Source organism: Larus michahellis, chromosome 25 (assembly GCF_964199755.1).
Source record: "Larus michahellis chromosome 25, bLarMic1.1, whole genome shotgun sequence".
In the NCBI taxonomy this organism is placed as follows: Eukaryota; Metazoa; Chordata; class Aves; order Charadriiformes; family Laridae; genus Larus; species Larus michahellis.
In genome coordinates, this window is record NC_133920.1 from 2,664,225 (window position 1) to 2,691,474 (window position 27,250).

Sequence of the window (27,250 nt, forward strand, 5' to 3'; positions counted from 1 at the left end):
TGGGAAGTCTCTAGACCAACCTTCCACTCACATGAGGAGCAGCACTGAATTCCCACCAAGTTCCTCAGGGCTTCGCCCAACAGTGTCCTGGAAATGTTTTGAAACGGGGGCTTTGTCTAAGATCGTCAGGGGGCTCCAGGGTACCCTCTGAGGAAGGTGTGGGTGCCAGATAAGGAGAGACACAGGATTCCTTGACCCTCAACAAGCCGCTAGAAACCTCTGGAAGCTTCTAAAAAACTCCTTTTGCTGCCTTTGATCAACAGGTGCATTGCTGAGAGGCTGCTGAAGCTATTCCAGCCCTTGGACTGTTACTCCCTGCTGCTCTTCCAAGAAGGCACCAATGACATAGCCAGACTTGGATCTACGGGCCAGCCAGCCTCATCTTGATCCCTAGGAACAAGAAGGAGCAGCTAATCCTGGAAACCATTTCCAGGCACGTGAACAACAAGAAAATCACCAGGCGTAGCCACCATGGATTCGAGAAGGAGACCAACCTGATAAACTTCTACAACAAAATGACTGGCCAGGTCCCAGAGACTGAGGGAAGGGCACCTAGTATCCAATTTATGGTTTGTTTTTTTTTCTTTTTATCAAATCACAAATCTTTCTCTGGGTATGGGTTTCCTGATAAGAAAACCATTTCCCAGTTCTGGGTGCAATCTACCACAGAGGCACTTATAAGGGAAGGCGATGAGGGCACCTTGCCCACCGAGATCAAAAGGATAATGCAATCCCTGAAAAAGGATTTCCAGTCTCGGTGGCGTTTGCTTACGTTCACTTATGACCTCACCAGCAGTAAAGCCACAGCTTTTGTTGTGACAATACGCAATGCTTCGGTACCCACCATACGCCCAGTCATTGCGCTGGGATTAAGCCACCGTGGAACCGTCCTCTGTCCCTTAGAACATAGAGTATGGGCCCAAGAGCATGGGAACAAACGGCAAACCATTGATGTTTACGCGTGTGGTGTATGGGACCATGGTACCGCACCAAAATTTGGCAAAAGATGAAACAAATGATGTCAATAATTTGACTAGAGTGTGGCAATGAAGGGAGACAGTCTCACGGTGTGAGGGCTCGGCAGGGAAAACAGCCGCGGCACAACAGCAGGTGGAGGAGCAGAGCCCGGGCTTTGTCCCCGGGAGGTTCCCCAGGACCTTGCTGGCCAAGCAGGGTCAGTGCTCCACAGACCTCCCTCTGTCACCTGCAGACCTTCCTCTCTCACCTGAGGACCTCCCCTGCAGGGATGGAGTGCCCACACAGCAGGGAAGGCATTTGAGGGGCGAGCGTCACTGGGGTAAGTGCCTTTGGAGCAGCCCCTCTGTCCATAAAGAACTCAAAAACCTCTACACCTTCATGTTAGTGTCCCTGCTTCTTCTCCAGGTGCGGCTGAAAATGTAATTCCCTGTAGCAAAGGGGGAAACCCCTTTGCCCATGAGTGACATGGGCTGACCCCGGGAGGCAGCTGAGCCCCACGCCAATAGTGGATGGAGGAGAGGACGGGAAGGGTAAAAGTGAGACAATGCATCGGTCGAGATAAAGACAGTTTAATAGGTGAAGCAAAAGCTGCCTGTGCAAACAGGGAAGGGGCACTTGGGGATCTCCTGGTGTGAAGAGAGGGAAGAGAGGGTGAGCGAGTAGAGAGCAGGACATCACGGCAGGCAGAACTTCCTCACGGCTTCAAAGTGAGAAGAGCCTTGGGTGGGAAAAGCTCCATTGCAGAGGATGCCTGTCACTCACCGCTCCCTGGATCGCGGGCTCACTGCTTCTGGGTCACTCTGCCTGGGACTGACGCCAAGCAAACCAGGTCGCGCTCACCACGTGGATTCCTGGTTTACTCACAACCTCCGTGCTACTTCCCGCAGCTGCAGAAAGTGCGACCCTAGGATATCAGCCAGCGGGCATAAACCTCGCTGGTCATGTTTCCCGTAGCCCTGGTGAGGAGGTCTCTACACGAGGTGTGCTACGTTCCTCCGTGACATGTTCTGAGAACGGCAAAATGCTCCCAGACCTGCCTGTTGGCCTTTCTGTGCCCCAGGCCACCCCGGCTTTAGATGTTCCCCGTGCCTTCAGATGGAGTGAGAGACCAGGTGCTCTGGGAAGGAAGAGGAGAACATCTTCTCCCGGAGGAGACATACATGAACATAGCAGATAGAGCGGTACAAGCAAACAGGGCGGTCAATTCTGCACTCCGTGGCAAGCATCTTGCAGGAAAAGCTTTAAAAATTCTAACAGATTTCTACGTGGGGACACTACGCTCCTCTCTTCCCTTGTTACTAGAGGGGTTTTAAAGAAAATCTTCATGGTTACCTCCAGCGGAATGCCATAATCAGCGTAAACACATAAGAAAAAACCCTCAATAGTCGCTTGAAGAATTTCCACCAGTTGCAGTTATTATTGCCATATCCCTGCTCCTGTCCAGAGCCTCCAGAGTGTCCCGAACCCCCTCCAAAGGGGCCTCCGTTACCACCAAAGGGTCCCGGACCCGGTCCAAAGGGGCCACCACTCCCACCGAAGCCACCGCCTATACCACCAAAGGGTCCCGGACCCCGTCCAAAGGGGCCTCCTTTACCACCAAAGGGTCCCGGACCCCGTCCAAAGGGGCCACCACTCCCACCAAAGCCACCATTGGAACAGCCGCTCTCTTCCTGTGAAGAGAGTCAGATTGTCAGCAAGGGCACGGTGTGTGCTGTGGGAGCAGCACAGAGCCAAGAATCAATGGGAGGGACCCAGCTGGGACCCCTTTGCCATTCCTGCCTACTAGCCACGTTGTGGCACCTGCACCCTCCCACTTCGTACCTTCGATTTACGTTTGCTGGTCTTCGGGTGCTCCTCCCGCCGCTTCTTAGGCTGATCCTCCAGCTTCTTTCTCAGACAAGCCACCTCTTCTTCAGTGCTGTGCAACTTGTCCTGCAGCTTCTGCTTGTCTTCAGCCTCCTGCTTCCACCGGGCATCCCACTCCTGCTGAGCCTTCTCATACTGCTGTTGCACATCTGGGGACGGAGAAAGAGAGGTGTTGCAAAGGCAGGAGCTGAGCCCACAAGCCCCCAAGGAGTACTGTTGTGTGCCCCCCACCAAGCTTGGCCGTCTACAGGCAGTGACATTTCTCCTGCCCACAAGTTACCTTTCAGCTCCTTGTCCTTCTTTTCCAGGGCGAGGTCTATGTTGAGGATGTTCTTGTCCAGAGCCTCTCTGCGTTGGAGGAACTCCTGCAGGACGGCATCAGCCTGTAGGAGCACAGGTAGAAGAGGAGTCAAGGGCAGAAACAGCAGCTGGGGGGAAATGGTTACGTGGGGGAAGGGGATGGGACGTGGAGCCTCTTCCCGGCAGGGGAGCTGCTCTTGTTCCTACCATCACCCCCTTGCCAGGCAGTTCCCCATATTTCTCCAACAGCGCCTGCTGGTCTCCTTCGAACAGCTGGTGACCCCCCGGCACATTGTAGACACCATCGGTGATTTTTCTGTCCAAGTCCTGGAAGAGGTCCCTGAGCGCGGCCTCGCACTTCTCACGGGACGCCTGCTCGTTGTCCCTGCAGAACTTGTCCTTGATTGCCTCCACCTGGCGCTGTCCGGAAAGGGGCAGAGGGAAGGAATCAGCCCAGGCTGAGCTGCGGCCACCGCTCTCACGCCGGGCAAAAATCAAGCCCTGTTGACATGGAAACTGGGATCGCCAGTCCGTGGGGTAATCGGCCGGGAGGAGACACAGGGGGAGGCCATTCTGCGCTCAGGAACATCTCTGGACCAAGGTGCCCAGGAGCAGAGAGCACGCCAGGGACCACGGGCTTCACAAAAGACAGGGACAAGAATTAGTCGGCAGGAGAGGGGAAGCGTGGAAGGCTACAGGCTTCCAGCCAGGGCAGAGACACATCTGGGCTGGGGCAAGAGAGCAGGCAGGGCTGAGCCTTGTCCCCTTTGCAGCACGGCTTTTGAACCTAGGGAGAAGAGGTGGTGCAGCAGGACAACTGACAGCCTGCAGAACGTGAGAGCGGGCCTTGGGACCGAGTCTGCTCTGCAGAGGGCACAGCAGTGTCCTCTGGCAGGAGGCAGGAGACCCCCTCCCCCCAGGACCATGCTATTTCCCCAAAGCTAAGGGGATGGTGGCGTCCCTGGGGGAATCCTGGCTGGGCTGGGGACCACCTACTGTAAGATCTGCCAGGAAAGAGCAGATCTCCTCCTCGAACGCCTGTTTCTGGAACAGCTCCAGCGTGTCCCGCTCGCACTGGGTGTGCAGATCCAGCAGCTCCTGAACCGTCTCCGTCGGCAGCTTCACCCGCCGCTCCATCAGGTCCTGGTACAACGTCACAGCCTCTTTCACTGCCGCTGCATTTACAGTCTTTGCCAGGGCGAGCACCGCACTCTCCAGGCATGGCACTGCCCCGCTCCGGATGGTCTCCACGTAGCTCTCTGCCAGTTTCCCCAGCACTGCCAAGGAGGACCAAAGATGAGAGATCTGCAGCCTGAACAAAACACCGGCTCCCGCTCGCCGCTGGCTCCTGCCATATCCCTGCTGCCTGCCTGCCACAGCCTTCCTGAACTTCCTTTCCTCTTTCCCACCCCGTCTACAGCATCCAGCGGCTCCAGATCCACAGGCAGGGACAGCAGCCAGCAGAAAACCTCTCCCTTTCCCCACCTCCACCATTTGGCTGGGCATTTGATCCTTCCCCAGAGGCAGAGCCAAGAGGTGCTGGCCATCCAACCCTCTGCACAGCAGCACTCACGGGTCCCTGTTATGGTGCGGCCACAAGGGATGGTCTTAGGTGGAGACTTTTCCCAGATGTGGCTGCAGAATTTCTCCACCTGCTGCCGGAATTCACAATCGATCTCATCGTCCTGAAGCTCCTCCAAGCGAACCGGGTCCCTCCTGTGGGCCGGCTGGTAAAAAACAAAGCACTTGCGATCCCGAAAGAACTGGCAGATGCATTCCCGGGGCTGGTTGTAGCGTTGGGTCTCTGGGCTGCTCCCTGTGGGGTAGGAGCACACGGAGCAAGTTCACCGGGGCTTGGGCTGTTGTTGACTTACACTGAAATGCTGCTGGGGTTGGACGTCTCCAGCAGCACAGCACCATTCCCTTACCAGCCTTTAACTTGAGTGCATTCTCCAAGTATTCATCCTCAGAGATTTCCTTCCCATCCACCTCCAGCTGCAGTGTGAAGTCCCGGACCGTCCACACAAAAGTCGGGAAGATGGGGGCAACGTTTTCTGAATCCTCCAGTTCATCTTCGCTCTGCTCGGGTGCTGCTTTCAACTTGACCTGCTCAGTCAGCTTCATCACATAGCTAGGGAGCTGGCTAAGGAAACAGGGACCTCAGCTCTGAATGCAGGGGCATCGCCACCCTGCAACCGCTCAGCACTTCACGGGCAAGAGAGGAGACTCTGCGGGGACAGAGAACAGCCGGGAACCGCCGGAAGGAAGAGGGAGAAAACCCCTCAGCCTGGAGGTCCACCACGTGGCACTCCTAAGGACTCAAAGCACAGCACTGGGCACCACCAGAAGGTCCTTTGGCTCTTTGAGGAACTAGGATTTGTCAAACCCTTGCCCACCACTCAGGGAGAGGAGGGCATCCCTCCTGCTGCTGTCCCACCAAGGATACTGCAGCTGGTCCACGGCTTGCTGGTCAATGGTGCCTTTGCTGTTGTAGATCAGGGTGCTGGAGAGCAGCACGGTCAGCACAAAGATCCACATGTCGTTCTTCATGTCACCCTGGAGGAAGAACCTTTGGCTCTCACCAACAAGACCCCCTAAGTCTTGGGGGCAAAGCCCCACATGCCCAGACCCTCAATGCTCCTTACCGACAGGCCACGGCAAGACCAGGTCTTGTGGAGACCCACCCCCATGCCATCACCACCTCCTTCTCGAGCTGGGCTTATCCTCAGCTCTTAACTCTCAGGGTCCCACACACCTCTAGCAAAGTGCTCCCTGAGCTCCTCTGTCCTGTTCTGCTGCTCTTTCCCAGAAAAGCAGAGGAGTTTGGCACCTTGCCTGCCCCAGCCTCCTTCCCCATGGCCTCTGGCTCTTCCCAGCACGCTGGCTGAAGCCACCACAGGTGGTGGGAACCCCCCCGGCCTCTGGTCACCATGGCTGGTGACAAAGTGCTGGGAATGCGCAAAGGCAGCGGCCGCTTCTTCCACACCTTCTCCACATCACCCAGCCCTTCCGTGTCCAGCAGCACCAGAGTGTGTCCAGGTTTGCACGGGTGAGGTACACACCACATCCAGATACCTCTGGTGTGGGACTGCACACCACTGCCCAAGGAGAAACCTGTGGGGAGGTCGCAAGGGTCTCAACAGCGTTCGATACAGGTACGTTGGGCATCCGGGGCCGGGACTTCTCTCACCTTTCCTCTGACAAGCCAGCCTGTTCATGAGGTAGGACTTGCCAGTGCGGTACAGCCCTGTGATGGCCACCACCACCACGGGCTGGGTGATCCCTGACAGCACCTGCAGGGCCTCCTGCTGGACCACCAGCCCCTTCGTCCGCGTGTTCTCAATGAGGCACACGGGCTCCGGCATGTGGATTTCAGATGCCATTGCTGACGGCAAACACAGCCTGGAGAGGAGACTGCAAGACGGGACGGTTAACACGGTGGGGACCTTCCACCCGCCTCCTCTTTTTTCCCATTGCAAGCGCTGCTGTGAAGACAACGATGGCACTTAGACGAGGTGCACAGCCCCTTCCCATTTCCCTCCCAACGGAAACAGCTGCATTTTGGAAAGCCTGGCGGGATGGTTGGAGTGCTCTGCACTATGTCCTAAGCACCGCTTTGAAGTTTGCTGAGTGGAGAAATGTGCAAAAATGGGGGTGGGACATAGCGATGGCCTCAGGCAGGGCTCGAGGCCCAGAGGAACGACTGGAGAGTCACACCAGCCCCAAGGAAAGGAGAGGTCAGGTGGTGAGGCTGAAGCTGAGGGGAGCACCCCAAGAATTTTTTCATTAATTTCTTATGCCGAACCCCATCAAAGCCCCTCTCACCCCCCGCTGTGCCTCCCACAGGGTCATGCGTGCTGCTTGCCCATGCAAGGCACCCATCTCTCCTTTCCTCCCCCCACACGTTCATCACTGATGCCCTGGCGTCCCAGTCCCTTGCTGGGGTCCCTGTCACTTGCTGGGGTCAGCAGGAGCCACTCCACAGCCCCAGCGTCCAGGGCTGCTTGCACGGGGTGGGGAGGAGGCATCAGGGGATGGGACTCACCGTCGTCTTCGTCGCCTGCCCTGGGCTGCAAGAGCTTTGCTGCAGCCTGGCTCCTGCCCGCCTTTGTCCTGTGCCCTGGGCCTGCACCTCCCCTCCTATTCCTGGAAAGGAAATGAGTCAGAGGCGAAAGTGAAAGCCATCAGCTCAGCACAAACACTCCGAGCAGGCAAGACAGAGATGGTTTAATAAGTGAAGGAACAACAACGAAAAACAAACAATGCCACAGGAAACCCTCACCTCCTCCCAGCTGCCCAGGCCGTTTCAGAGCTGCACCCACCTTGGGAGACATCCCCCGACCCCCTTCTTCCTCGACCCCACCGCTTTTTCCTGCTGAGCGTGGCCTTATCTAGTGGGGAAGGGTGGGGAGATATGGGAAGAGGTTTCCCAGAGGACCTGTGGATTCCCCATGGAACTTGCGCATGACCCACCGTTGCAAGTGCTCAAGGTCCGGTTGGAAGGGGCTGTGAACAACCTGATCGAGTGCAAGATATCCCTGCTCACGGCGGGGGTTCGGACTAGATGATTTTTGAAGGTCCTGGCCATGTCCTCACCCAACCTCTTGCCCACCCCCAGACCACTCACTGGTGGGGTGGTGTGAGCAGCAGAAAAGGCCCTTACTCTGTGTAAGCGCCGCTCAGCAATAGAGAAAACACCCCCGTGTTATCAACGCTGCTTTCAGCACAGTCCAAAGCACAGCCACATGCAGACTACAAGGAAGAAAATCAACTCCATCCCAGCCAAGACCAGCACAGGGTGAACAAGAAGTTGGGAGGGGACACAGCTGGGACACCTGACCTCCACCCGACCGTTCTGCTCTCCTTGCACACACAGCTTTTGCTTTGCCTATTTTCATCTTAACCTAGGGGTTGTCTCACTGCTGACTCTCTCCCCCATCCCACGAGTTTGCGAGTGAGCGAGGGGCTGCGTGGGGCTTAGTTGCCACCTGGGGTTAAACCACCACCAGCCAACGCCATCACCAGCCCCTCCCAGGCTCCAGTCAACCCCATGGACATGGAGGCAGCAAAAGGGCTCAGCCCATGCACAGACCCAGAACCTGCCCCACTACAACCTCCCGGATGCCCTGGGACTCGCTCCGGCAATGGCGAGCTCCACGGACACTGCCCACTCCTGGGCTTTGACTCCTCTCTGAGGACCTCACAAGCCCTGCCCTCTTCCAGGAGCATCAAGGGGATTGACACTGGGGGACAAGAGGCTGCCCCTCCTGTCACAGGCACAGCGGGGAGGAGAGGAGAGCTTAGGGCACAGGGTGCGAGCCTGGGCGAGTCCTAACTTGCATGCAAAGCCATGGGGGGATGAACGCCTGCTCCCAGACACCCATTCCCCTCGCTCCATCCCAGAGCCTGAGCAGACCTTTGGACCTCGTCCTCCTCCCCCCCGCTGGCGTCCCCCTCACTTGCTGGGGTCCCTGTCCCATGCTGCGGTCAGCAGGATCCATTCCACAGCCCCAGCGTCCAGGGCTGCTTGCACAGGGTGGGGAGGAGGCATCAGGGGAAGGGACTCACCGTTGTCTTGTCGCCTGCCCTGGGCTGCAAGAGCTTTGCTGCAGCCTGGCTCCTGCCTGCCTTTGTCCTGTGCCCTGGGCCTGCACCTCCCCTCCTGTTCCCGGAAAGGAAGTGAGTCAGAGGCGAAAGTGAAAGCCATCAGCTCAGCACAAACACTCCGAGCAGGCAAGACAGAGATGGTTTAATAAGTGAAGGAACAACAACGAAAAACAAACAATGCAACGGAAAACCCTCACCTCCTCCCAGCTGCCCGGGCAGTTTCAGAGCTGCACCCACCTTGGGAGACATCCCCCGACCCCCTTCTTCCTCGACCCCACCGCTTTTTCCTGCTGAGCGTGGCTTTATCTTGTGGGGAAGGGTGGGGACATATGGGAAGAGGTTTCCCTTTGGATTCCCCATCAGGACAGGTGACCAAAAATTGACCAACAGGGGTATTCCATCCCGTCTGCCCCGTGCTCAGTATCAAAGCTGAGGGATCAAAGGGTCAGCTCGCTTCCTTCAATGGCCGACGTCCAAGGAGGACCTTGTCTGCTCATCTGCCTTTGATCCCGATCCGTGTGTTCCTCACTCCAGCTCTGGAGCCTGGTTCCCACCCGTCGCTGAGCCCATTCTGGGACGTCCCCAGTGCCTGCCGGTGACGTCGTCCTGGGAACTTAATACCATTCTGTATATACAGTATCTATTTATCTATGTATATATGTGTCACTCGCAAGGAGACCAGCTCCAGGGCAGGTAAGTCCGCACTGGGGAAGGGAATCGCGGCAAAAAAGGGCCGGCTAGGGGCTTGTTTTCAAGGCTTTTTGAAGCCGGGAGAAGCCGCCAGCCTGGGCCAGTACCTGGCACTTTCAGGGGGCGGAGGCAGCTGAGGAGCCGAGGGCGGAGCCAGCGCCCCCCGGCGGCAGGTGTGAACGAGCAGGGGGTGGGACCGACCCCCCCTCCTAAAAGAAGCCCTTCGGGGGGCAGCACTGAGCAAACAAGCAGGGAGTGGGCATCGCCTGGGCGTCACCCAGGGAACCACCCGGGAGCACCATGACGAGGGTGTAACTCCTGGGCTGGGGAAGAGGGTGGCTCTTAGGGATGCACGGATCCTGAGCTTGGAGAAAGTGGTATTTGAATACCAGGGAAGGAAGCTTCCCCTTCGCACCCTGGACCTAGGCCCCAGGGAGGCAGCAGACCTCCCTATGCACCGGGTCCAGCCTGCGTATTGCGCCTTCTGCTCCCTTCAACAGCAAGTCACCTGTGACAAGGACCCGTCTTCTCTTCTTTACTGCAGAGGTTTTGATGCGGAGGGAGGTCTGACTGGACCTCGCTGACACCTCCAAGATAGGAGAACTATCCTGCTTGTCGTCGTCCAGGTTCCCTTGCAGAGCACTGTACCCGTTACACAATGGCACCCGGGAAGATGGGGTAGTCACCGGGCAGTCCCGAGTGTGGCGCCTGTTGCGCTGGGCAGGAACTTCCTGACGTTGCCCGCTGTCCTCTGAGTCACCACCTTCAGTCAGGGGGAGAGAGGACAGGGAGTTCCCTGCTGCAGGGGTTCTGTCTGCCAGCTGGGTTTCTGTCGTGGGATGCAGATACTCTAAGCATGTCTCTCCCGCTCGCATTACCTGATGCTCCTCAACCTGCTTACCTCCTCCCTGAGCTCCATCACTAATCAGAGGAGATCCTCTACCCGACACTGGCGTGAGAGCAGGGCACACCCTGCAGCCTGGTGTCTGTGTGGCAGCGTGTTCCCACAGGAGCTCTGTCTGAGAGGCTGCATCAGACCTGGTGGTTGTGGAGATCATGGATGCCACGGTCTTCTGGCGAGTAGTTACCATCGCTACCTGGCCGGGTTGGCAGTCTCTCAGCCCTCTCCCGCACGAACTGCCGTGCGAACCGCTGTGACTGGACTGTAGTGTCGTGCCCTGTTTGGTCGCCCGCTTCCCCAGCCCAGGAGTTACACCCTCGTCATGGTGCTCCCGGGTGGTTCCCTGGGTGACGCCCAGGCGATGCCCACTCCCTGCTTGTTTGCTCAGTGCTGCCCCCCGAAGGGCTTCTTTTAGGAGGGGGGGTCGGTCCCACCCCCTGCTCGTTCACACCTGCCGCCGGGGGGCGCTGGCTCCGCCCTCGGCTCCTCAGCTGCCTCCGCCCCCTGAAAGTGCCAGGTACTGGCCCAGGCTGGCGGCTTCTCCCGGCTTCAAAAAGCCTCGAAAACAAGCCCCTAGCCGGCCCTTTTTTGCCGCGATTCCCTTCCCCAGTGCGGACTTACCTGCCCTGGAGCTGGTCTCCTTGCGAGTGACACATATATACATAGATAAATAGATACTGTATATACAGAATGGTATTAAGTTCCCAGGACGACGTCACCGGCAGGCACTGGGGACGTCCCAGAATGGGCTCAGCGACGGGTGGGAACCAGGCTCCAGAGCTGGAGTGAGGAACACACGGATCGGGATCAAAGGCAGATGAGCAGACAAGGTCCTCCTTGGACGTCGGCCATTGAAGGAAGCGAGCTGACCCTTTGATCCCTCAGCTTTGATACTGAGCACGGGGCAGACGGGATGGAATACCCCTGTTGGTCAATTTTTGGTCACCTGTCCTGATGGGGAATCCAAAGGGAAACCTCTTCCCATATGTCCCCACCCTTCCCCACAAGATAAAGCCACGCTCAGCAGGAAAAAGCGGTGGGGTCGAGGAAGAAGGGGGTCGGGGGATGTCTCCCAAGGTGGGTGCAGCTCTGAAACTGCCCGGGCAGCTGGGAGGAGGTGAGGGTTTGCCATTGCATTGTTTGTTTTTCGTTGTTGTTCCTTCACTTATTAAACCATCTCTGTCTTGCCTGCTCGGAGTGTTTGTTCTGAGCTGATGGCTTTCACTTTCGCCTCTGACTCACTTCCTTTCCGGGAACAGGAGGGGAGGTGCAGGCCCAGGGCACAGGACAAAGGCGGGCAGGAGCCAGGCTGCAGCAAAGCTCTTGCAGCCCAGGGCAGGCGACAAGACAACGGTGAGTCCCTTCCCCTGATGCCTCCTCCCCACCCTGTGCAAGCAGCCCTGGACGCTGGGGCTGTGGAATGGATCCTGCTGACCCCAGCAAGGGACAGGGACCCCAGCAAGTGAGGGGGACGCCAGCAAGTGACGGGGACACCAGCGGGGGGGAGGAGGACGAGGTCCAAAGGTCTGCTCAGACTCTGGGATGGAGCAAGGGGAATGGGTGTCTGGGAGCAGGCGTTCATCCCCCCATGGCTTTGCATGCAAGTTAGGACTCACCCAGGCTCGCACCCTGTGCCCTAAGCTCTCCTCTCCTCCCCGCTGTGCCCGTGACAGGAGGGGCAGCCTCTTGTCCCCCAGTGTCAATCCCCTTGATGCTCCTGGAAGAGGGCAGGGCTTGTGAGGTCCTCAGAGAGGAGTCAAAGCCCAGGAGTGGGCAGTGTCCGTGGAGCTCGCCATTGCCGGAGCGAGTCCCAGGGCATCCGGGAGGTTGTAGTGGGGCAGGTTCTGGGTCTGTGCATGGGCTGAGCCCTTTTGCTGCCTCCATGTCCATGGGGTTGACTGGAGCCTGGGAGGGGCTGGTGATGGCGTTGGCTGGTGGTGGTTTAACCCCAGGTGGCAACTAAGCCCCACGCAGCCCCTCGCTCACTCGCAAACTTGTGGGATGGGGGAGAGAGTCAGCAGTGAGACAACTCCTAGGTTAAGATGAAAATAGGCAAAGCAAAAGCTGTGTGTGCAAGGAGAGCAGAACGGTCGGGTGGAGGTCAGGTGTCCCAGCTGTGTCCCCTCCCAACTTCTTGTTCACCCTGTGCTGGTCTTGGCTGGGATGGAGTTGATTTTCTTCCTTGTAGTCTGCATGTGGCTGTGCTTTGGACTGTGCTGAAAGCAGCGTTGATAACACGGGGGTGTTTTCTCTATTGCTGAGCGGCGCTTACACAGAGTAAGGGCCTTTTCTTCTGCTCACACCACCCCACCAGTGAGTGGTCTGGGGGTGGGCAAGAGGTTGGGTGAGGACATGGCCAGGACCTTCAAAAATCATCTAGTCCGAACCCCCCGCCGTGAGCAGGGACATCTTGCACTCGATCAGGTTGTTCACAGCCCCGTCCAACCGGACCTTGAGCACTTCCAACGGTGGGTCATGCGCAAGTTCCATGGGGAATCCACAGGTCCTCTGGGAAACCTCTTCCCATATCTCCCCACCCTTCCCCACTAGATAAGGCCACGCTCAGCAGGAAAAAGCGGTGGGGTCGAGGAAGAAGGGGGTCGGGGGATGTCTCCCAAGGTGGGTGCAGCTCTGAAACGGCCTGGGCAGCTGGGAGGAGGTGAGGGTTTCCTGTGGCATTGTTTGTTTTTCGTTGTTGTTCCTTCACTTATTAAACCATCTCTGTCTTGCCTGCTCGGAGTGTTTGTGCTGAGCTGATGGCTTTCACTTTCGCCTCTGACTCACTTCTTTTCCCGGAACAGGAGGGGAGGTGCAGGCCCAGGGCACAGGACAAAGGCAGGCAGGAGCCAGGCTGCAGCAAAGCTCTTGCAGCCCAGGGCAGGCGACGAAGACGACGGTGAGTCCCATCCCCTGATGCCTCCTCCCCACCCCGTGCAAGCAGCCCTGGACGCTGGGGCTGTGGAGTGGCTCCTGCTGACCCCAGCAAGTGACAGGGACCCCAGCAAGGGACTGGGACGCCAGGGCATCAGTGATGAACGTGTGGGGGGAGGAAAGGAGAGATGGGTGCCTTGCATGGGCAAGCAGCACGCATGACCCTGTGGGAGGCACAGCGGGGGGTGAGAGGGGCTTTGATGGGGTTCGGCATAAGAAATTAATGAAAAAATTCTTGGGGTGCTCCCCTCAGCTTCAGCCTCACCACCTGACCTCTCCTTTCCTTGGGGCTGGTGTGACTCTCCAGTCGTTCCTCTGGGCCTCGAGCCCTGCCTGAGGCCATCGCTATGTCCCACCCCCATTTTTGCACATTTCTCCACTCAGCAAACTTCAAAGCGGTGCTTAGGACATAGTGCAGAGCACTCCCACCATCCCGCCGGGCTTTCCAAAATGCAGCTGTTTCTGTTGGGATAAACGGGAAGGGGCTGTGCACCTCGTCTAAGTGCCATCGTTGTCTTCACAGCAGCGCTTGCAATGGGGAAAAAGAGGAGGCGGGTGGAAGGTCCCCACCGTGTTAACCATCCCGTCTTGCAGTCTCCTCTCCAGGCTGTGTTTGCTGTCAGCGATGGCATCTGAAATCCACGTGCCGGAGCCCGTGTGCCTCATTGAGAACACGCGGACGAAGGGGCTGGTGGTCCAGCAGGAGGCCCTGCAGGTGCTGTCAGGGATCACCCAGCCCGTGGTGGTGGTGGCCATCACAGGGCTGTACCGCACTGGCAAGTCCTACCTCATGAACAGGCTGGCTTGTCAGAGGAAAGGTGAGAGAGGTCCCGGCCCCGGATGCCCAACGTACCTGTATCGAACGCTGTTGAGACCCTTGCGACCTCCCCACAGGTTTCTCCTTGGGCAGTGGTGTGCAGTCCCACACCAGAGGTATCTGGATGTGGTGTGTACCTCACCCGTGCAAACCTGGACACACTCTGGTGCTGCTGGACACGGAAGGGCTGGGTGATGTGGAGAAGGTGTGGAAGAAGCGGCCGCTGCCTTTGCGCATTCCCAGCACTTTGTCACCAGCCATGGTGACCAGAGGCCGGGGGGGTTCCCACCACCTGTGGTGGCTTCAGCCAGCGTGCTGGGAAGAGCCAGAGGCCATGGGGAAGGAGGCTGGGGCAGGCAAGGTGCCAAACTCCTCTGCTTTTCTGGGAAAGAGCAGCAGAACAGGACAGAGGAGCTCAGGGAGCACTTTGCTAGAGGTGTGTGGGACCCTGAGAGTTAAGAGCTGAGGATAAGCCCAGCTCGAGAAGGAGGTGGTGATGGCATGGGGGTGGGTCTCTCCAAGACCTGGTCTTGCCGTGGCCTGTCGGTAAGGAGCATTGAGGGTCTGGGCATGTGGGGCTTTGCCCCCAAGACTTAGGGGGTCTTGTTGGTGAGAGCCAAAGGTTCTTCCTCCAGGGTGACATGAAGAACGACATGTGGATCTTTGTGCTGACCGTGCTGCTCTCCAGCACCCTGATCTACAACAGCAAAGGCACCATTGACCAGCAAGCCGTGGACCAGCTGCAGTATCCTTGGTGGGACAGCAGCAGGAGGGATGCCCTCCTCTCCCTGAGTGGTGGGCAAGGGTTTGACAAATCCTAGTTCCTCAAAGAGCCAAAGGACCTTCTGGTGGTGCCCAGTGCTGTGCTTTGAGTCCTTAGGAGTGCCACGTGGTGGACCTCCAGGCTGAGGGGTTTTCTCCCTCTTCCTTCCGGCGGTTCCCGGCTGTTCTCTGTCCCCGCAGAGTCTCCTCTCTTGCCCGTGAAGTGCTGAGCGGTTGCAGGGTGGCGATGCCCCTGCATTCAGAGCTGAGGTCCCTGTTTCCTTAGCCAGCTCCCTAGCTATGTGATGAAGCTGACTGAGCAGGTCAAGTTGAAAGCAGCACCCGAGCAGAGCGAAGATGAACTGGAGGATTCAGAAAACGTTGCCCCCATCTTCCCGACTTTTGTGTGGACGGTCCGGGACTTCACACTGCAGCTGGAGGTGGATGGGAAGGAAATCTCTGAGGATGAATACTTGGAGAATGCACTCAAGTTAAAGGCTGGTAAGGGAATGGTGCTGTGCTGCTGGAGATGTCCAACCCCAGCAGCATTTCAGTGTAAGTCAACAACAGCCCAAGCCCCGGTGAACTTGCTCCGTGTGCTCCTACCCCACAGGGAGCAGCCCAGAGACCCAACGCTACAACCAGCCCCGGGAATGCATCTGCCAGTTCTTTCGGGATCGCAAGTGCTTTGTTTTTTACCAGCCGGCCCACAGGAGGGACCTGGTTCGCTTGGAGGAGCTTCAGGATGATGAGATCGATTGTGAATTCCGGCAGCAGGTGGAGGAATTCTGCAGCCACATCTGGGAAAAGTCTCCACCTAAGACCATCCCTTGTGGCCGCACCATAACAGGGACCCGTGAGTGCTGCTGTGCAGAGGGTTGGATGGCCAGCACCTCTTGGCTCTGCCTCTGGGGAAGGATCAAATGCCCAGCCAAATGGTGGAGGTGGGGAAAGGGAGAGGTTTTCTGCTGGCTGCTGTCCCTGCCTGTGGATCTGGAGCCGCTGGATGCTGTAGACGGGGTGGGAAAGAGTTAGGAAAGGAAGTTCAGGAAGGCTGTGGCAGGCAGGCAGCAGGGATATGGCAGGAGCCAACGGCGCGCGGAAGCCGGTGTTTTGTTCAGGCTGCAGATCTCTCATCTTTGGTCCTCCTTGGCAGTGCTGGGGAAACTGGCAGAGAGCTACGTGGAGACCATCCGGAGCGGGGCAGTGCCATGCCTGGAGAGCGCGGTGCTCGCCCTGGCAAAGACTGTAAATGCAGCGGCAGTGAAAGAGGCTGTGACGTTGTACCAGGACCTGATGGAGCGGCGGGTGAAGCTGCCGACGGAGACGGTTCAGGAGCTACTGGACCTGCACACCCAGTGCGAGCGGGAGACGCTGGAGCTGTTCCAGAAACAGGCGTTCGAGGAGGAGATCTGCTCTTTCCTGGCAGATCTTACAGTAGGTGGTCCCCAGCCCAGCCAGGATTCCCCCAGGGACGCCACCATCCCCTTAGCTTTGGGGAAATAGCATGGTCCTGGGGGGAGGGGGTCTCCTGCCTCCTGCCAGAGGACACTGCTGTGCCCTCTGCAGAGCAGACTCGGTCCCAAGGCCCGCTCTCACGTTCTGCAGGCTGTCAGTTGTCCTGCTGCACCACCTCTTCTCCCTAGGTTCAAAAGCCGTGCTGCAAAGGGGACGAGGCTCAGCCCTGCCTGCTCTCTTGCCCCAGCCCAGATGTGTCTCTGCCCTGGCTGGAAGCCTGTAGCCTTCCACGCTTCCCCTCTCCTGCCGACTAATTCTTGTCCCTGTCTTTTGTGAAGCCCGTGGTCCCTGGCGTGCTCTCTGCTCCTGGGCACCTTGGTCCAGAGATGTTCCTGAGCGCAGAATGGCCTCCCCCCGTGTCTCCTCCCGGCCGATTACCCCACGGACTGGCGATCCCAGTTTCCATGTCAACAGGGCTTGATTTTTGCCCGGCGTGAGAGCGGTGGCCGCAGCTCAGCCTGGGCTGATTCCTTCCCTCTGCCCCTTTCCGGACAGTGCCAGGTGGAGGCAATCAAGGACAAGTTCTGCAGGGACAACGAGCAGGCGTCCCGTGAGAAGTGCGAGGCCGCGCTCAGGGACCTCTTCCAGGACTTGGACAGAAAAATCACCGATGGTGTCTACAATGTGCCGGGGGGTCACCAGCTGTTCGAAGGAGACCAGCAGGCGCTGTTGGAGAAATATGGGGAACTGCCTGGCAAGGGGGTGATGGTAGGAACAAGAGCAGCTCCCCTGCCGGGAAGAGGCTCCACGTCCCATCCCCTTCCCCCACGTAACCATTTCCCCCCAGCTGCTGTTTCTGCCCTTGACTCCTCTTCTACCTGTGCTCCTACAGGCTGATGCCGTCCTGCAGGAGTTCCTCCAACGCAGAGAGGCTCTGGACAAGAACATCCTCAACATAGACCTCGCCCTGGAAAAGAAGGACAAGGAGCTGAAAGGTAACTTGTGGGCAGGAGAAATGTCACTGCCTGTAGACGGCCAAGCTTGGTGGGGGGCACACAACAGTACTCCTTGGGGGCTTGTGGGCTCAGCTCCTGCCTTTGCAACACCTCTCTTTCTCCGTCCCCAGATGTGCAACAGCAGTATGAGAAGGCTCAGCAGGAGTGGGATGCCCGGTGGAAGCAGGAGGCTGAAGACAAGCAGAAGCTGCAGGACAAGTTGCACAGCACTGAAGAAGAGGTGGCTTGTCTGAGAAAGAAGCTGGAGGATCAGCCTAAGAAGCGGCGGGAGGAGCACCCGAAGACCAGCAAACGTAAATCGAAGGTACGAAGTGGGATGGTGCAGGTGCCACAACGTGGCTAGTAGGCAGGAATGGCAAAGGGGTCCCAGCTGGGTCCCTCCCATTGATTCTTGGCTCTGTGCCGCTCCCACAGCACACACCGTGCCCTTGCTGACAATCTGACTCTCTTCACAGGAAGAGAGCGGCTGTTCCAGTGGTGACTTCGGTGGTAAAGGAGGCCCCTTTGGACCGGGTCCGGGACCCTTTGGTGGTAAAGGAGGCCCCTTTGGACCGGGTCCGGGACCCTTTGGTGGTATAGGCGGTGGCTTCGGTGGGAGTGGTGGCCCCTTTGGACCGGGTCCGGGACCCTTTGGTGGTATAGGCGGCGGCTTTGGACAGAACCAGGGATATGGCAATAATACCTTCAACTGGAAGGACTTAGTGGTACCAGTAGCATCACTTTTGGCTTGTGTGGCAATTGCGGTATTACGCATGAAGTTATGATGAAGATTTTCTTTAAACCTCTCTAATAACAAGGGAAGAGAGGTGTGTAGTGTCCCCACGTAGAATTCTGTTAAATTTTTAAAGCTTTTCCTGCAAGATGCTTGCCACGGAGTGCAGAAGTGACCGCCCTGTTTGCTTGTACCGCTCTATCTGCTATGTTCATGTATGTCTCCTCCGGGAGAAGATGTTCTCCTCTTCCCTCCCAGAGCACCTGGTCTCTCACTCCATCTGAAGGCACGGGGAACATCTAAAGCCGGGGTGGCCTGGGGCACAGAAAGGCCAACAGGCAGGTCTGGGAGCATTTTGCCATTCTCAGAACACGTCACGGAGGAACGTAGCACACCTCGTGTAGAGACCTCCTCACCAGGGCTACGGGAAACATGACCAGCGAGGTTTATGCCCGCTGGCTGATATCCTAGGGTCGCACTTTCTGCAGCTGCGGGAAGTAGCACGGAGGTTGTGAGTAAACCAGGAATCCACGTGGTGAGCGCGACCTGGTTTGCTTGGCGTCAGTCCCGGGCAGAGTGACCCAGAAGCAGTGAGCCCGCGACCCAGGGAGCAGTGGGTGAAAGGCATCCTCTGCAATGGAGCTTTTCGCACCCAAGGCTCTTCTCACTTTGAGCACTGACCCTGCTCGGCGAGCAAGGTCCTGGGGAACCTCCCGGGGACAAAGCCCGGGCTCTGCTCCTCCACCTGCTGTTGTGCTGGGGCTGTTTTCCCTGCCGAGCCCTCACACCGTGAGACTGTCTCCCTCCACTGCCACATTCTAGTCAAATTATTGACATGATCTGTTTCATCTTTCGCCAAACTTTAATATATAAAATGGCTACAAGCAATAAGCACAATAAAGTTAAATCTAAGAAAACTACTCCTGAATATAACATTGAATTCAAAGCTCCGGTTGCTGTTGATGACCATCCCAGGAGAGTTTGCCATCGGGGATGTTCTTCCTCTTTCTCAGACAGTTTGTACACATTCCATTGGAGGTGTGTGTGTGTGGTAGGCGATTAATCTTGATATAATGCGTAATTAAAAGGCAGCAATTGGTAGGTTGGGACAGGAGCCTGTGGTGGTTCAGCCTCAGACGGCAACAAGGAACCACGCGGCTGCTCTCTCAAACCCCTACAGCCGTGGGGGAGAATTGGAAGAAAAAGCAAAACTCGTGGGTTGAGACAAAGGCGGTTTAACGGGACAGCAAAGGGAACAGGAAAACAACAACAACAACACGGACAGTGGAACGTGCCCCTGCTGATTGACAGATTACGGCACCACTGCTCACCCACCGGACCGGGGACAGCCCAGCCCTCTCCCAACTGGTGACTTCCCACCCCCTCCCCTGGCAGCCCCTGGCTACCGACTGGGCACGGCTCCCATGGGATGGAATACCCATGCCCCTGCCAAAGCCCGGGAATGGCTCCCAGGGGATGGAATACCTGTGTCCCTGCCAGAGCCTGGGGAAAATGAACCCTATCCATACTGGAACTAGGACGAGCTGAAGGGGGTCGGGGGATGTCTCCCAAGGTGGGTGCAGCTCTGAAACTGCCCGGGCTGCTGGGAGGAGTTGAGGGTTTTCCGTTGCATTGTTTGTTTTTCGTTGTTGTTCCTTCACTTATTAAACCATCTCTGTCTTGCCTGCTCGGAGTGTTTGTTCTGAGCTGATGGCTTTCACTTTCGCCTCTGACTCACTTCCTTTCCGGGAACAGGAGGGGAGGTGCAGGCCCAGGGCACAGGACAAAGGCAGGCAGGAGCCAGGCTGCAGCAAAGCTCTTGCAGCCCAGGGCAGGCGACAAGACAACGGTGAGTCCCTTCCCCTGATGCCTCCTCCCCACCCTGTGCAAGCAGCCCTGGACGCTGGGGCTGTGGAATGGATCCTGCTGACCGCAGCATGGGACAGGGACCCCAGCAAGTGAGGGGGACGCCAGCGGGGGGGAGGAGGACGAGGTCCAAAGGTCTGCTCAGGCTCTGGGATGGAGCGAGGGGAATGGGTGTCTGGGAGCAGGCGTTCATCCCCCCATGGCTTTGCATGCAAGTTAGGACTCGCCCAGGCTCGCACCCTGTGCCCTAAGCTCTCCTCTCCTCCCCGCTGTGCCCGTGACAGGAGGGGCAGCCTCTTGTCCCCCAGTGTCAATCCCCTTGATGCTCCTGGAAGAGGGCAGGGCTTGTGAGGTCCTCAGAGAGGAGTCAAAGCCCAGGAGTGGGCAGTGTCCGTGGAGCTCGCCATTGCCGGAGCGAGTCCCAGGGCATCTGGGAGGTTGTAGTGGGGCAGGTTCTGGGTCTGTGCATGGGCTGAGCCCTTTTGCTGCCTCCATGTCCATGGGGTTGACTGGAGCCTGGGAGGGGCTGGTGATGGCGTTGGCTGGTGGTGGTTTAACCCCAGGTGGCAACTAAGCCCCACGCAGCCCCTCGCTCACTCGCAAACTCGTGGGATGGGGGAGAGAGTCAGCAGTGAGACAACCCCTAGGTTAAGATGAAAATAGGCAAAGCAAAAGCTGTGTGTGCAAGGAGAGCAGAACGGTCGGGTGGAGGTCAGGTGTCCCAGCTGTGTCCCCTCCCAACTTCTTGTTCACCCTGTGCTGGTCTTGGCTGGGATGGAGTTGATTTTCTTCCTTGTAGTCTGCATGTGGCTGTGCTTTGGACTGTGCTGAAAGCAGCGTTGATAACACGGGGGTGTTTTCTCTATTGCTGAGCGGCGCTTACACAGAGTAAGGGCCTTTTCTGCTGCTCACACCACCCCACCAGTGAGTGGTCTGGGGGTGGGCAAGAGGTTGGGTGAGGACATGGCCAGGACCTTCAAAAATCATCTAGTCCGAACCCCCGCCGTGAGCAGGGACATCTTGCACTCGATCAGGTTGTTCACAGCCCCTTCCAACCGGACCTTGAGCACTTGCAACGGTGGGTCATGCACAACTTCCATGGGGAATCCACAGGTCCTCTGGGAAACCTCTTCCCATATCTCCCCACCCTTCCCCACTAGATAAGGCCACGCTCAGCAGGAAAAAGCGGTGGGGTCGAGGAAGAAGGGGGTCGGGGGATGTCTCCCAAGGTGGGTGCAGCTCTGAAACGGCCTGGGCAGCTGGGAGGAGGTGAGGGTTTCCTGTGGCGTTGTTTGTTTTTCGTTGTTGTTCCTTCACTTATTAAACCATCTCTGTCTTGCCTGCTCGGAGTGTTTGTGCTGAGCTGATGGCTTTCACTTTCGCCTCTGACTCACTTCTTTTCCCGGAACAGGAGGGGAGGTGCAGGCCCAGGGCACAGGACAAAGGCAGGCAGGAGCCAGGCTGCAGCAAAGCTCTTGCAGCCCAGGGCAGGCGACGAAGACGACGGTGAGTCCCATCCCCTGATGCCTCCTCCCCACCCCGTGCAAGCAGCCCTGGACGCTGGGGCTGCGGAATGGCTCCTGCTGACCCCAGCAAGTGACAGGGACCCCAGCAAGGGACTGGGACGCCAGGGCATCAGTGATGAACGTGTGGGGGGAGGAAAGGAGAGATGGGTGCCTTGCATGGGCAAGCAGCACACATGTCCCTGTGGGAGGCACAGCGGGGGGTGAGAGGGGCTTTGATGGGGTTCGGCATAAGAAATTAATGAAAAAATTCTTGGGGTGCTCCCCTCAGCTTCAGCCTCGCCACCTGACCTCTCCTTTCCTTGGGGCTGGTGTGACTCTCCAGTCGTTCCTCTGGGCCTCGAGCCCTGCCTGAGGCCATCGCTATGTCCCACCCCCATTTTTGCACATTTCTCCACTCAGCAAACTTCAAAGCGGTGCTTAGGACATAGTGCAGAGCACTCCCACCATCCCACCGGGCTTTCCAAAATGCAGCTGTTTCTGTTGGGATAAACGGGAAGGGGCTGTGCACCTCGTCTAAGTGCCATCGTTGTCTTCACAGCAGCGCTTGCAATGGGGAAAAAGAGGAGGCGGGTGGAAGGTCCCCACCGTGTTAACCATCCCATCTTGCAGTCTCCTCTCCAGGCTGTGTTTGCTGTCAGCGATGGCATCTGAAATCCACGTGCCGGAGCCCGTGTGCCTCATTGAGAACACGCGGACGAAGGGGCTGGTGGTCCAGCAGGAGGCCCTGCAGGTGCTGTCAGGGATCACCCAGCCCGTGGTGGTGGTGGCCATCACAGGGCTGTACCGCACTGGCAAGTCCTACCTCATGAACAGGCTGGCTTGTCAGAGGAAAGGTGAGAGAGGTCCCGGCCCCGGATGCCCAACGTACCTGTATCGAACGCTGTTGAGACCCTTGCGACCTCCCCACAGGTTTCTCCTTGGGCAGTGGTGTGCAGTCCCACACCAGAGGTATCTGGATGTGGTGTGTACCTCACCCGTGCAAACCTGGACACACTCTGGTGCTGCTGGACACGGAAGGGCTGGGTGATGTGGAGAAGGTGTGGAAGAAGCGGCCGCTGCCTTTGCGCATTCCCAGCACTTTGTCACCAGCCATGGTGACCAGAGGCCGGGGGTTCCCACCACCTGTGGTGGCTTCAGCCAGCGTGCTGGGAAGAGCCAGAGGCCATGGGGAAGGAGGCTGGGGCAGGCAAGGTGCCAAACTCCTCTGCTTTTCTGGGAAAGAGCAGCAGAACAGGACAGAGGAGCTCAGGGAGCACTTTGCTAGAGGTGTGTGGGACCCTGAGAGTTAAGAGCTGAGGATAAGCCCAGCTCGAGAAGGAGGTGGTGATGGCATGGGGGTGGGTCTCTCCAAGACCTGGTCTTGCCGTGGCCCGTCGGTAAGGAGCATTGAGGGTCTGGGCATGAGGGGCTTTGCCCCCAAGACTTAGGGGGTCTTGTTGGTAAGAGCCAAAGGTTCTTCCTCCAGGGTGACATGAAGAACGACATGTGGATCTTCGTGCTGACCGTGCTGCTCTCCAGCACCCTGATCTACAACAGCAAAGGCACCATTGACCAGCAAGCCGTGGACCAGCTGCAGTATCCTTGGTGGGACAGCAGCAGGAGGGGTGCCCTCCTCTCCCTGAGTGGTGGGCAAGGGGTTGACAAATCCTAGTTCCTCAAAGAGCCAAAGGACCTTCTGGTGGTGCCCAGTGCTGTGCTTTGAGTCCTTAGGAGTGCCACGTGGTGGACCTCCAGGCTGAGGGGTTTTCTCCCTCTTCCTTCCGGCGGTTCCCGGCTGTTCTCTGTCCCCGCAGAGTCTCCTCTCTTGCCCGTGAAGTGCTGAGCGGTTGCAGGGTGGCGATGCCCCTGCATTCAGAGCTGAGGTCCCTGTTTCCTTAGCCAGCTCCCTAGCTATGTGATGAAGCTGACTGAGCAGGTCAAGTTGAAAGCAGCACCCGAGCAGAGCGAAGATGAACTGGAGGATTCAGAAAACGTTGCCCCCATCTTCCCGACTTTTGTGTGGACGGTCCGGGACTTCACACTGCAGCTGGAGGTGGATGGGGAGGAAATCTCTGAGGATGAATACTTGGAGAATGCACTCAAGTTAAAGGCTGGTAAGGGAATGGTGCTGTGCTGCTGGAGATGTCCAACCCCAGCAGCATTTCAGTGTAAGTCAACAACAGCCCAAGCCCCGGTGAACTTGCTCCGTGTGCTCCTACCCCACAGGGAGCAGCCCAGAGACCCAACGCTACAACCAGCCCCGGGAATGCATCTGCCAGTTCTTTCGGGATCGCAAGTGCTTTGTTTTTTACCAGCCGGCCCACAGGAGGGACCTGGTTCGCTTGGAGGAGCTTCAGGATGATGAGATCGATTGTGAATTCCGGCAGCAGGTGGAGGAATTCTGCAGCCACATCTGGGAAAAGTCTCCACCTAAGACCATCCCTTGTGGCCGCACCATAACAGGGACCCGTGAGTGCTGCTGTGCAGAGGGTTGGATGGCCAGCACCTCTTGGCTCTGCCTCTGGGGAAGGATCAAATGCCCAGCCAAATGGTGGAGGTGGGGAAAGGGAGAGGTTTTCTGCTGGCTGCTGTCCCTGCCTGTGGATCTGGAGCCGCTGGATGCTGTAGACGGGGTGGGAAAGAGTTAGGAAAGGAAGTTCAGGAAGGCTGTGGCAGGCAGGCAGCAGGGATATGGCAGGAGCCAACGGCGCGCGGAAGCCGGTGTTTTGTTCAGGCTGCAGATCTCTCATCTTTGGTCCTCCTTGGCAGTGCTGGGGAAACTGGCAGAGAGCTACGTGGAGACCATCCGGAGCGGGGCAGTGCCATGCCTGGAGAGTGCGGTGCTCGCCCTGGCAAAGACTGTAAATGCAGCGGCAGTGAAAGAGGCTGTGACGTTGTACCAGGACCTGATGGAGCGGCGGGTGAAGCTGCCGACGGAGACGGTTCAGGAGCTACTGGACCTGCACACCCAGTGCGAGCGGGAGACGCTGGAGCTGTTCCAGAAACAGGCGTTCGAGGAGGAGATCTGCTCTTTCCTGGCAGATCTTACAGTAGGTGGTCCCCAGCCCAGCCAGGATTCCCCCAGGGACGCCACCATCCCCTTAGCTTTGGGGAAATAGCATGGTCCTGGGGGGAGGGGGTCTCCTGCCTCCTGCCAGAGGACACTGCTGTGCCCTCTGCAGAGCAGACTCGGTCCCAAGGCCCGCTCTCACGTTCTGCAGGCTGTCAGTTGTCCTGCTGCACCACCTCTTCTCCCTAGGTTCAAAAGCCGTGCTGCAAAGGGGACGAGGCTCAGCCCTGCCTGCTCTCTTGCCCCAGCCCAGATGTGTCTCTGCCCTGGCTGGAAGCCTGTAGCCTTCCACGCTTCCCCTCTCCTGCCGACTAATTCTTGTCCCTGTCTTTTGTGAAGCCCGTGGTCCCTGGCGTGCTCTCTGCTCCTGGGCACCTTGGTCCAGAGATGTTCCTGAGCGCAGAATGGCCTCCCCCTGTGTCTCCTCCCGGCCGATTACCCCACGGACTGGCGATCCCAGTTTCCATGTCAACAGGGCTTGATTTTTGCCCGGCGTGAGAGCGGTGGCCGCAGCTCAGCCTGGGCTGATTCCTTCCCTCTGCCCCTTTCCGGACAGCGCCAGGTGGAGGCAATCAAGGACAAGTTCTGCAGGGACAACGAGCAGGCGTCCCGTGAGAAGTGCGAGGCCGCGCTCAGGGACCTCTTCCAGGACTTGGACAGAAAAATCACCGATGGTGTCTACAATGTGCCGGGGGGTCACCAGCTGTTCGAAGGAGACCAGCAGGCGCTGTTGGAGAAATATGGGGAACTGCCTGGCAAGGGGGTGATGGTAGGAACAAGAGCAGCTCCCCTGCCGGGAAGAGGCTCCACGTCCCATCCCCTTCCCCCACGTAACCATTTCCCCCCAGCTGCTGTTTCTGCCCTTGACTCCTCTTCTACCTGTGCTCCTACAGGCTGATGCCGTCCTGCAGGAGTTCCTCCAACGCAGAGAGGCTCTGGACAAGAACATCCTCAACATAGACCTCGCCCTGGAAAAGAAGGACAAGGAGCTGAAAGGTAACTTGTGGGCAGGAGAAATTTCACTGCCTGTAGACGGCCAAGCTTGGTGGGGGGCACACAACAGTACTCCTTGGGGGTTTGGTGGGCTCAGCTCCTGCCTTTGCAACACCTCTCTCTCCGTCCCCAGATGTGCAACAGCAGTATGAGAAGGCTCAGCAGGAGTGGGATGCCCGGTGGAAGCAGGAGGCTGAAGACAAGCAGAAGCTGCAGGACAAGTTGCACAGCACCGAAGAAGAGGTGGCTCGTCTGAGAAAGAAGCTGGAGGATCAGCCTAAGAAGCGGCGGGAGGAGCACCCGAAGACCAGCAAACGTAAATCGAAGGTACGAAGTGGGAGGGTGCAGGTGCCACAACGTGGCTAGTAGGCAGGAATGGCAAAGGGGTCCCAGCTGGGTCCCTCCCATTGATTCTTGGCTCTGTGCCGCTCCCATAGCACACACCGTGCCCTTGCTGACAATCTGACTCTCTTCACAGGAAGAGAGCGGCTGTTCCAGTGGTGACTTCGGTGGTAAAGGAGGCCCCTTTGGACGGGGTCCGGGACCCTTTGGTGGTAAAGGAGGCCCCTTTGGACCGGGTCCGGGACCCTTTGGTGGTATAGGCGGTGGCTTCGGTGGGAGTGGTGGCCCCTTTGGACCGGGTCCGGGACCCTTTGGTGGTATAGGCGGCGGCTTTGGACAGAACCAGGGATATGGCAATAATACCTTCAACTGGAAGGACTTAGTGGTACCAGTAGCATCACTTTTGGCTTGTGTGGCAATTGCGGTATTACGCATGAAGTTATGATGAAGATTTTCTTTAAACCTCTCTAATAACAAGGGAAGAGAGGTGTGTAGTGTCCCCACGTAGAATTCTGTTAAATTTTTAAAGCTTTTCCTGCAAGATGCTTGCCACGGAGTGCAGAAGTGACCGCCCTGTTTGCTTGTACCGCTCTATCTGCTATGTTCATGTATGTCTCCTCCGGGAGAAGATGTTCTCCTCTTCCCTCCCAGAGCACCTGGTCTCTCACTCCATCTGAAGGCACGGGGAACATCTAAAGCCGGGGTGGCCTGGGGCACAGAAAGGCCAACAGGCAGGTCTGGGAGCATTTTGCCGTTCTCAGAACATGTCACGGAGGAACGTAGCACACCTCGTGTAGAGACCTCCTCACCAGGGCTACGGGAAACATGACCAGCGAGGTTTATGCCCGCTGGCTGATATCCTAGGGTCGCACTTTCTGCAGCTGCGGGAAGTAGCACGGAGGTTGTGAGTAAACCAGGAATCCACGTGGTGAGCGCGACCTGGTTTGCTTGGCGTCAGTCCCAGGCCGAGTGACCCAGAAGCAGTGAGCCCGTTACCCAGGGAGCAGTGGGTGAAAGGCATCCTCTGCAATGGAGCTTTTCGCACCCAAGGCTCTTCTCACTTTGAGCACTGACCCTGCTCGGCGAGCAAGGTCCTGGGGAACCTCCCGGGGACAAAGCCCGGGCTCTGCTCCTCCACCTGCTGTTGTGCTGGGGCTGTTTTCCCTGCCGAGCCCTCACACCGTGAGACTGTCTCCCTCCACTGCCACATTCTAGTCAAATTATTGACATGATCTGTTTCATCTTTCGCCAAACTTTAATATATAAAATGGCTACAAGCAATAAGCACAATAAAGTTAAATCTAAGAAAACTACTCCTGAATGCAACATTGAATTCAAAGCTCCGGTTGCTGTTGATGACCATCCCAGGAGAGTTTGCCATCAGGGATGTTCTTCCTCTTTCTCAGACAGTTTGTACACATTCCATTGGAGGTGTG

General features: G+C 57.6%; 2 protein-coding genes across 17 annotated transcripts; one reads left to right on the top strand and one right to left on the bottom strand.

The window, feature by feature from the left end:
* Positions 1 to 1,531: 1,531 nt before the first annotated feature.
* On the bottom strand, positions 1,532 to 10,720 carry LOC141734910 (guanylate-binding protein 1-like). Of its 10 annotated transcripts, none has more exons than XM_074567189.1 (13): positions 10,480 to 10,720; positions 8,713 to 8,806; positions 7,190 to 7,284; positions 6,335 to 6,546; positions 6,131 to 6,258; positions 5,591 to 5,700; positions 5,073 to 5,275; positions 4,718 to 4,960; positions 4,141 to 4,421; positions 3,352 to 3,564; positions 3,125 to 3,227; positions 2,800 to 2,993; positions 1,532 to 2,648 (listed from the first exon to the last, which is right to left on the bottom strand). In XM_074567189.1, exons 1-13 carry the CDS (start codon positions 10,530 to 10,532, stop codon positions 2,307 to 2,309), a joined length of 2,271 nt encoding a protein of 756 aa, XP_074423290.1. In that variant the 5' UTR covers positions 10,533 to 10,720; the 3' UTR covers positions 1,532 to 2,306. The 10 variants fall into 10 exon arrangements, with proteins under 10 accessions (XP_074423290.1, XP_074423289.1, XP_074423285.1 ...); XM_074567188.1 differs by having other exon boundaries at positions 6,335 to 6,558; XM_074567184.1 differs by lacking the exon at positions 10,480 to 10,720 and adding an exon at positions 8,989 to 9,015 and having other exon boundaries at positions 6,335 to 6,629.
* On the top strand, positions 9,395 to 27,121 carry LOC141734911 (guanylate-binding protein 1-like). 7 transcript variants are annotated; one of them, XM_074567193.1, is made up of 15 exons: positions 9,395 to 9,444; positions 11,602 to 11,695; positions 13,144 to 13,238; positions 19,794 to 19,887; positions 21,316 to 21,410; positions 22,040 to 22,263; positions 22,340 to 22,467; positions 22,896 to 23,005; positions 23,321 to 23,523; positions 23,636 to 23,878; positions 24,179 to 24,459; positions 25,036 to 25,248; positions 25,373 to 25,475; positions 25,606 to 25,799; positions 25,951 to 27,121. In XM_074567193.1, the coding sequence occupies exons 1-15, from the start codon at positions 9,410 to 9,412 to the stop codon at positions 26,257 to 26,259; spliced, it is 2,421 nt and encodes an 806-aa protein (XP_074423294.1). In that variant the 5' UTR covers positions 9,395 to 9,409; the 3' UTR covers positions 26,260 to 27,121. The 7 variants fall into 7 exon arrangements, with proteins under 7 accessions (XP_074423294.1, XP_074423300.1, XP_074423301.1 ...); XM_074567194.1 differs by lacking the exons at positions 9,395 to 9,444; positions 19,794 to 19,887 and adding an exon at positions 11,393 to 11,419; XM_074567199.1 differs by lacking the exons at positions 19,794 to 19,887; positions 21,316 to 21,410; positions 22,040 to 22,263; ... (7 more) ...; positions 25,606 to 25,799; positions 25,951 to 27,121 and adding exons at positions 13,868 to 14,091; positions 14,168 to 14,295; positions 14,726 to 14,835; ... (5 more) ...; positions 17,437 to 17,630; positions 17,782 to 18,958.
* The last annotated feature ends 129 nt before the right edge of the window (positions 27,122 to 27,250 follow it).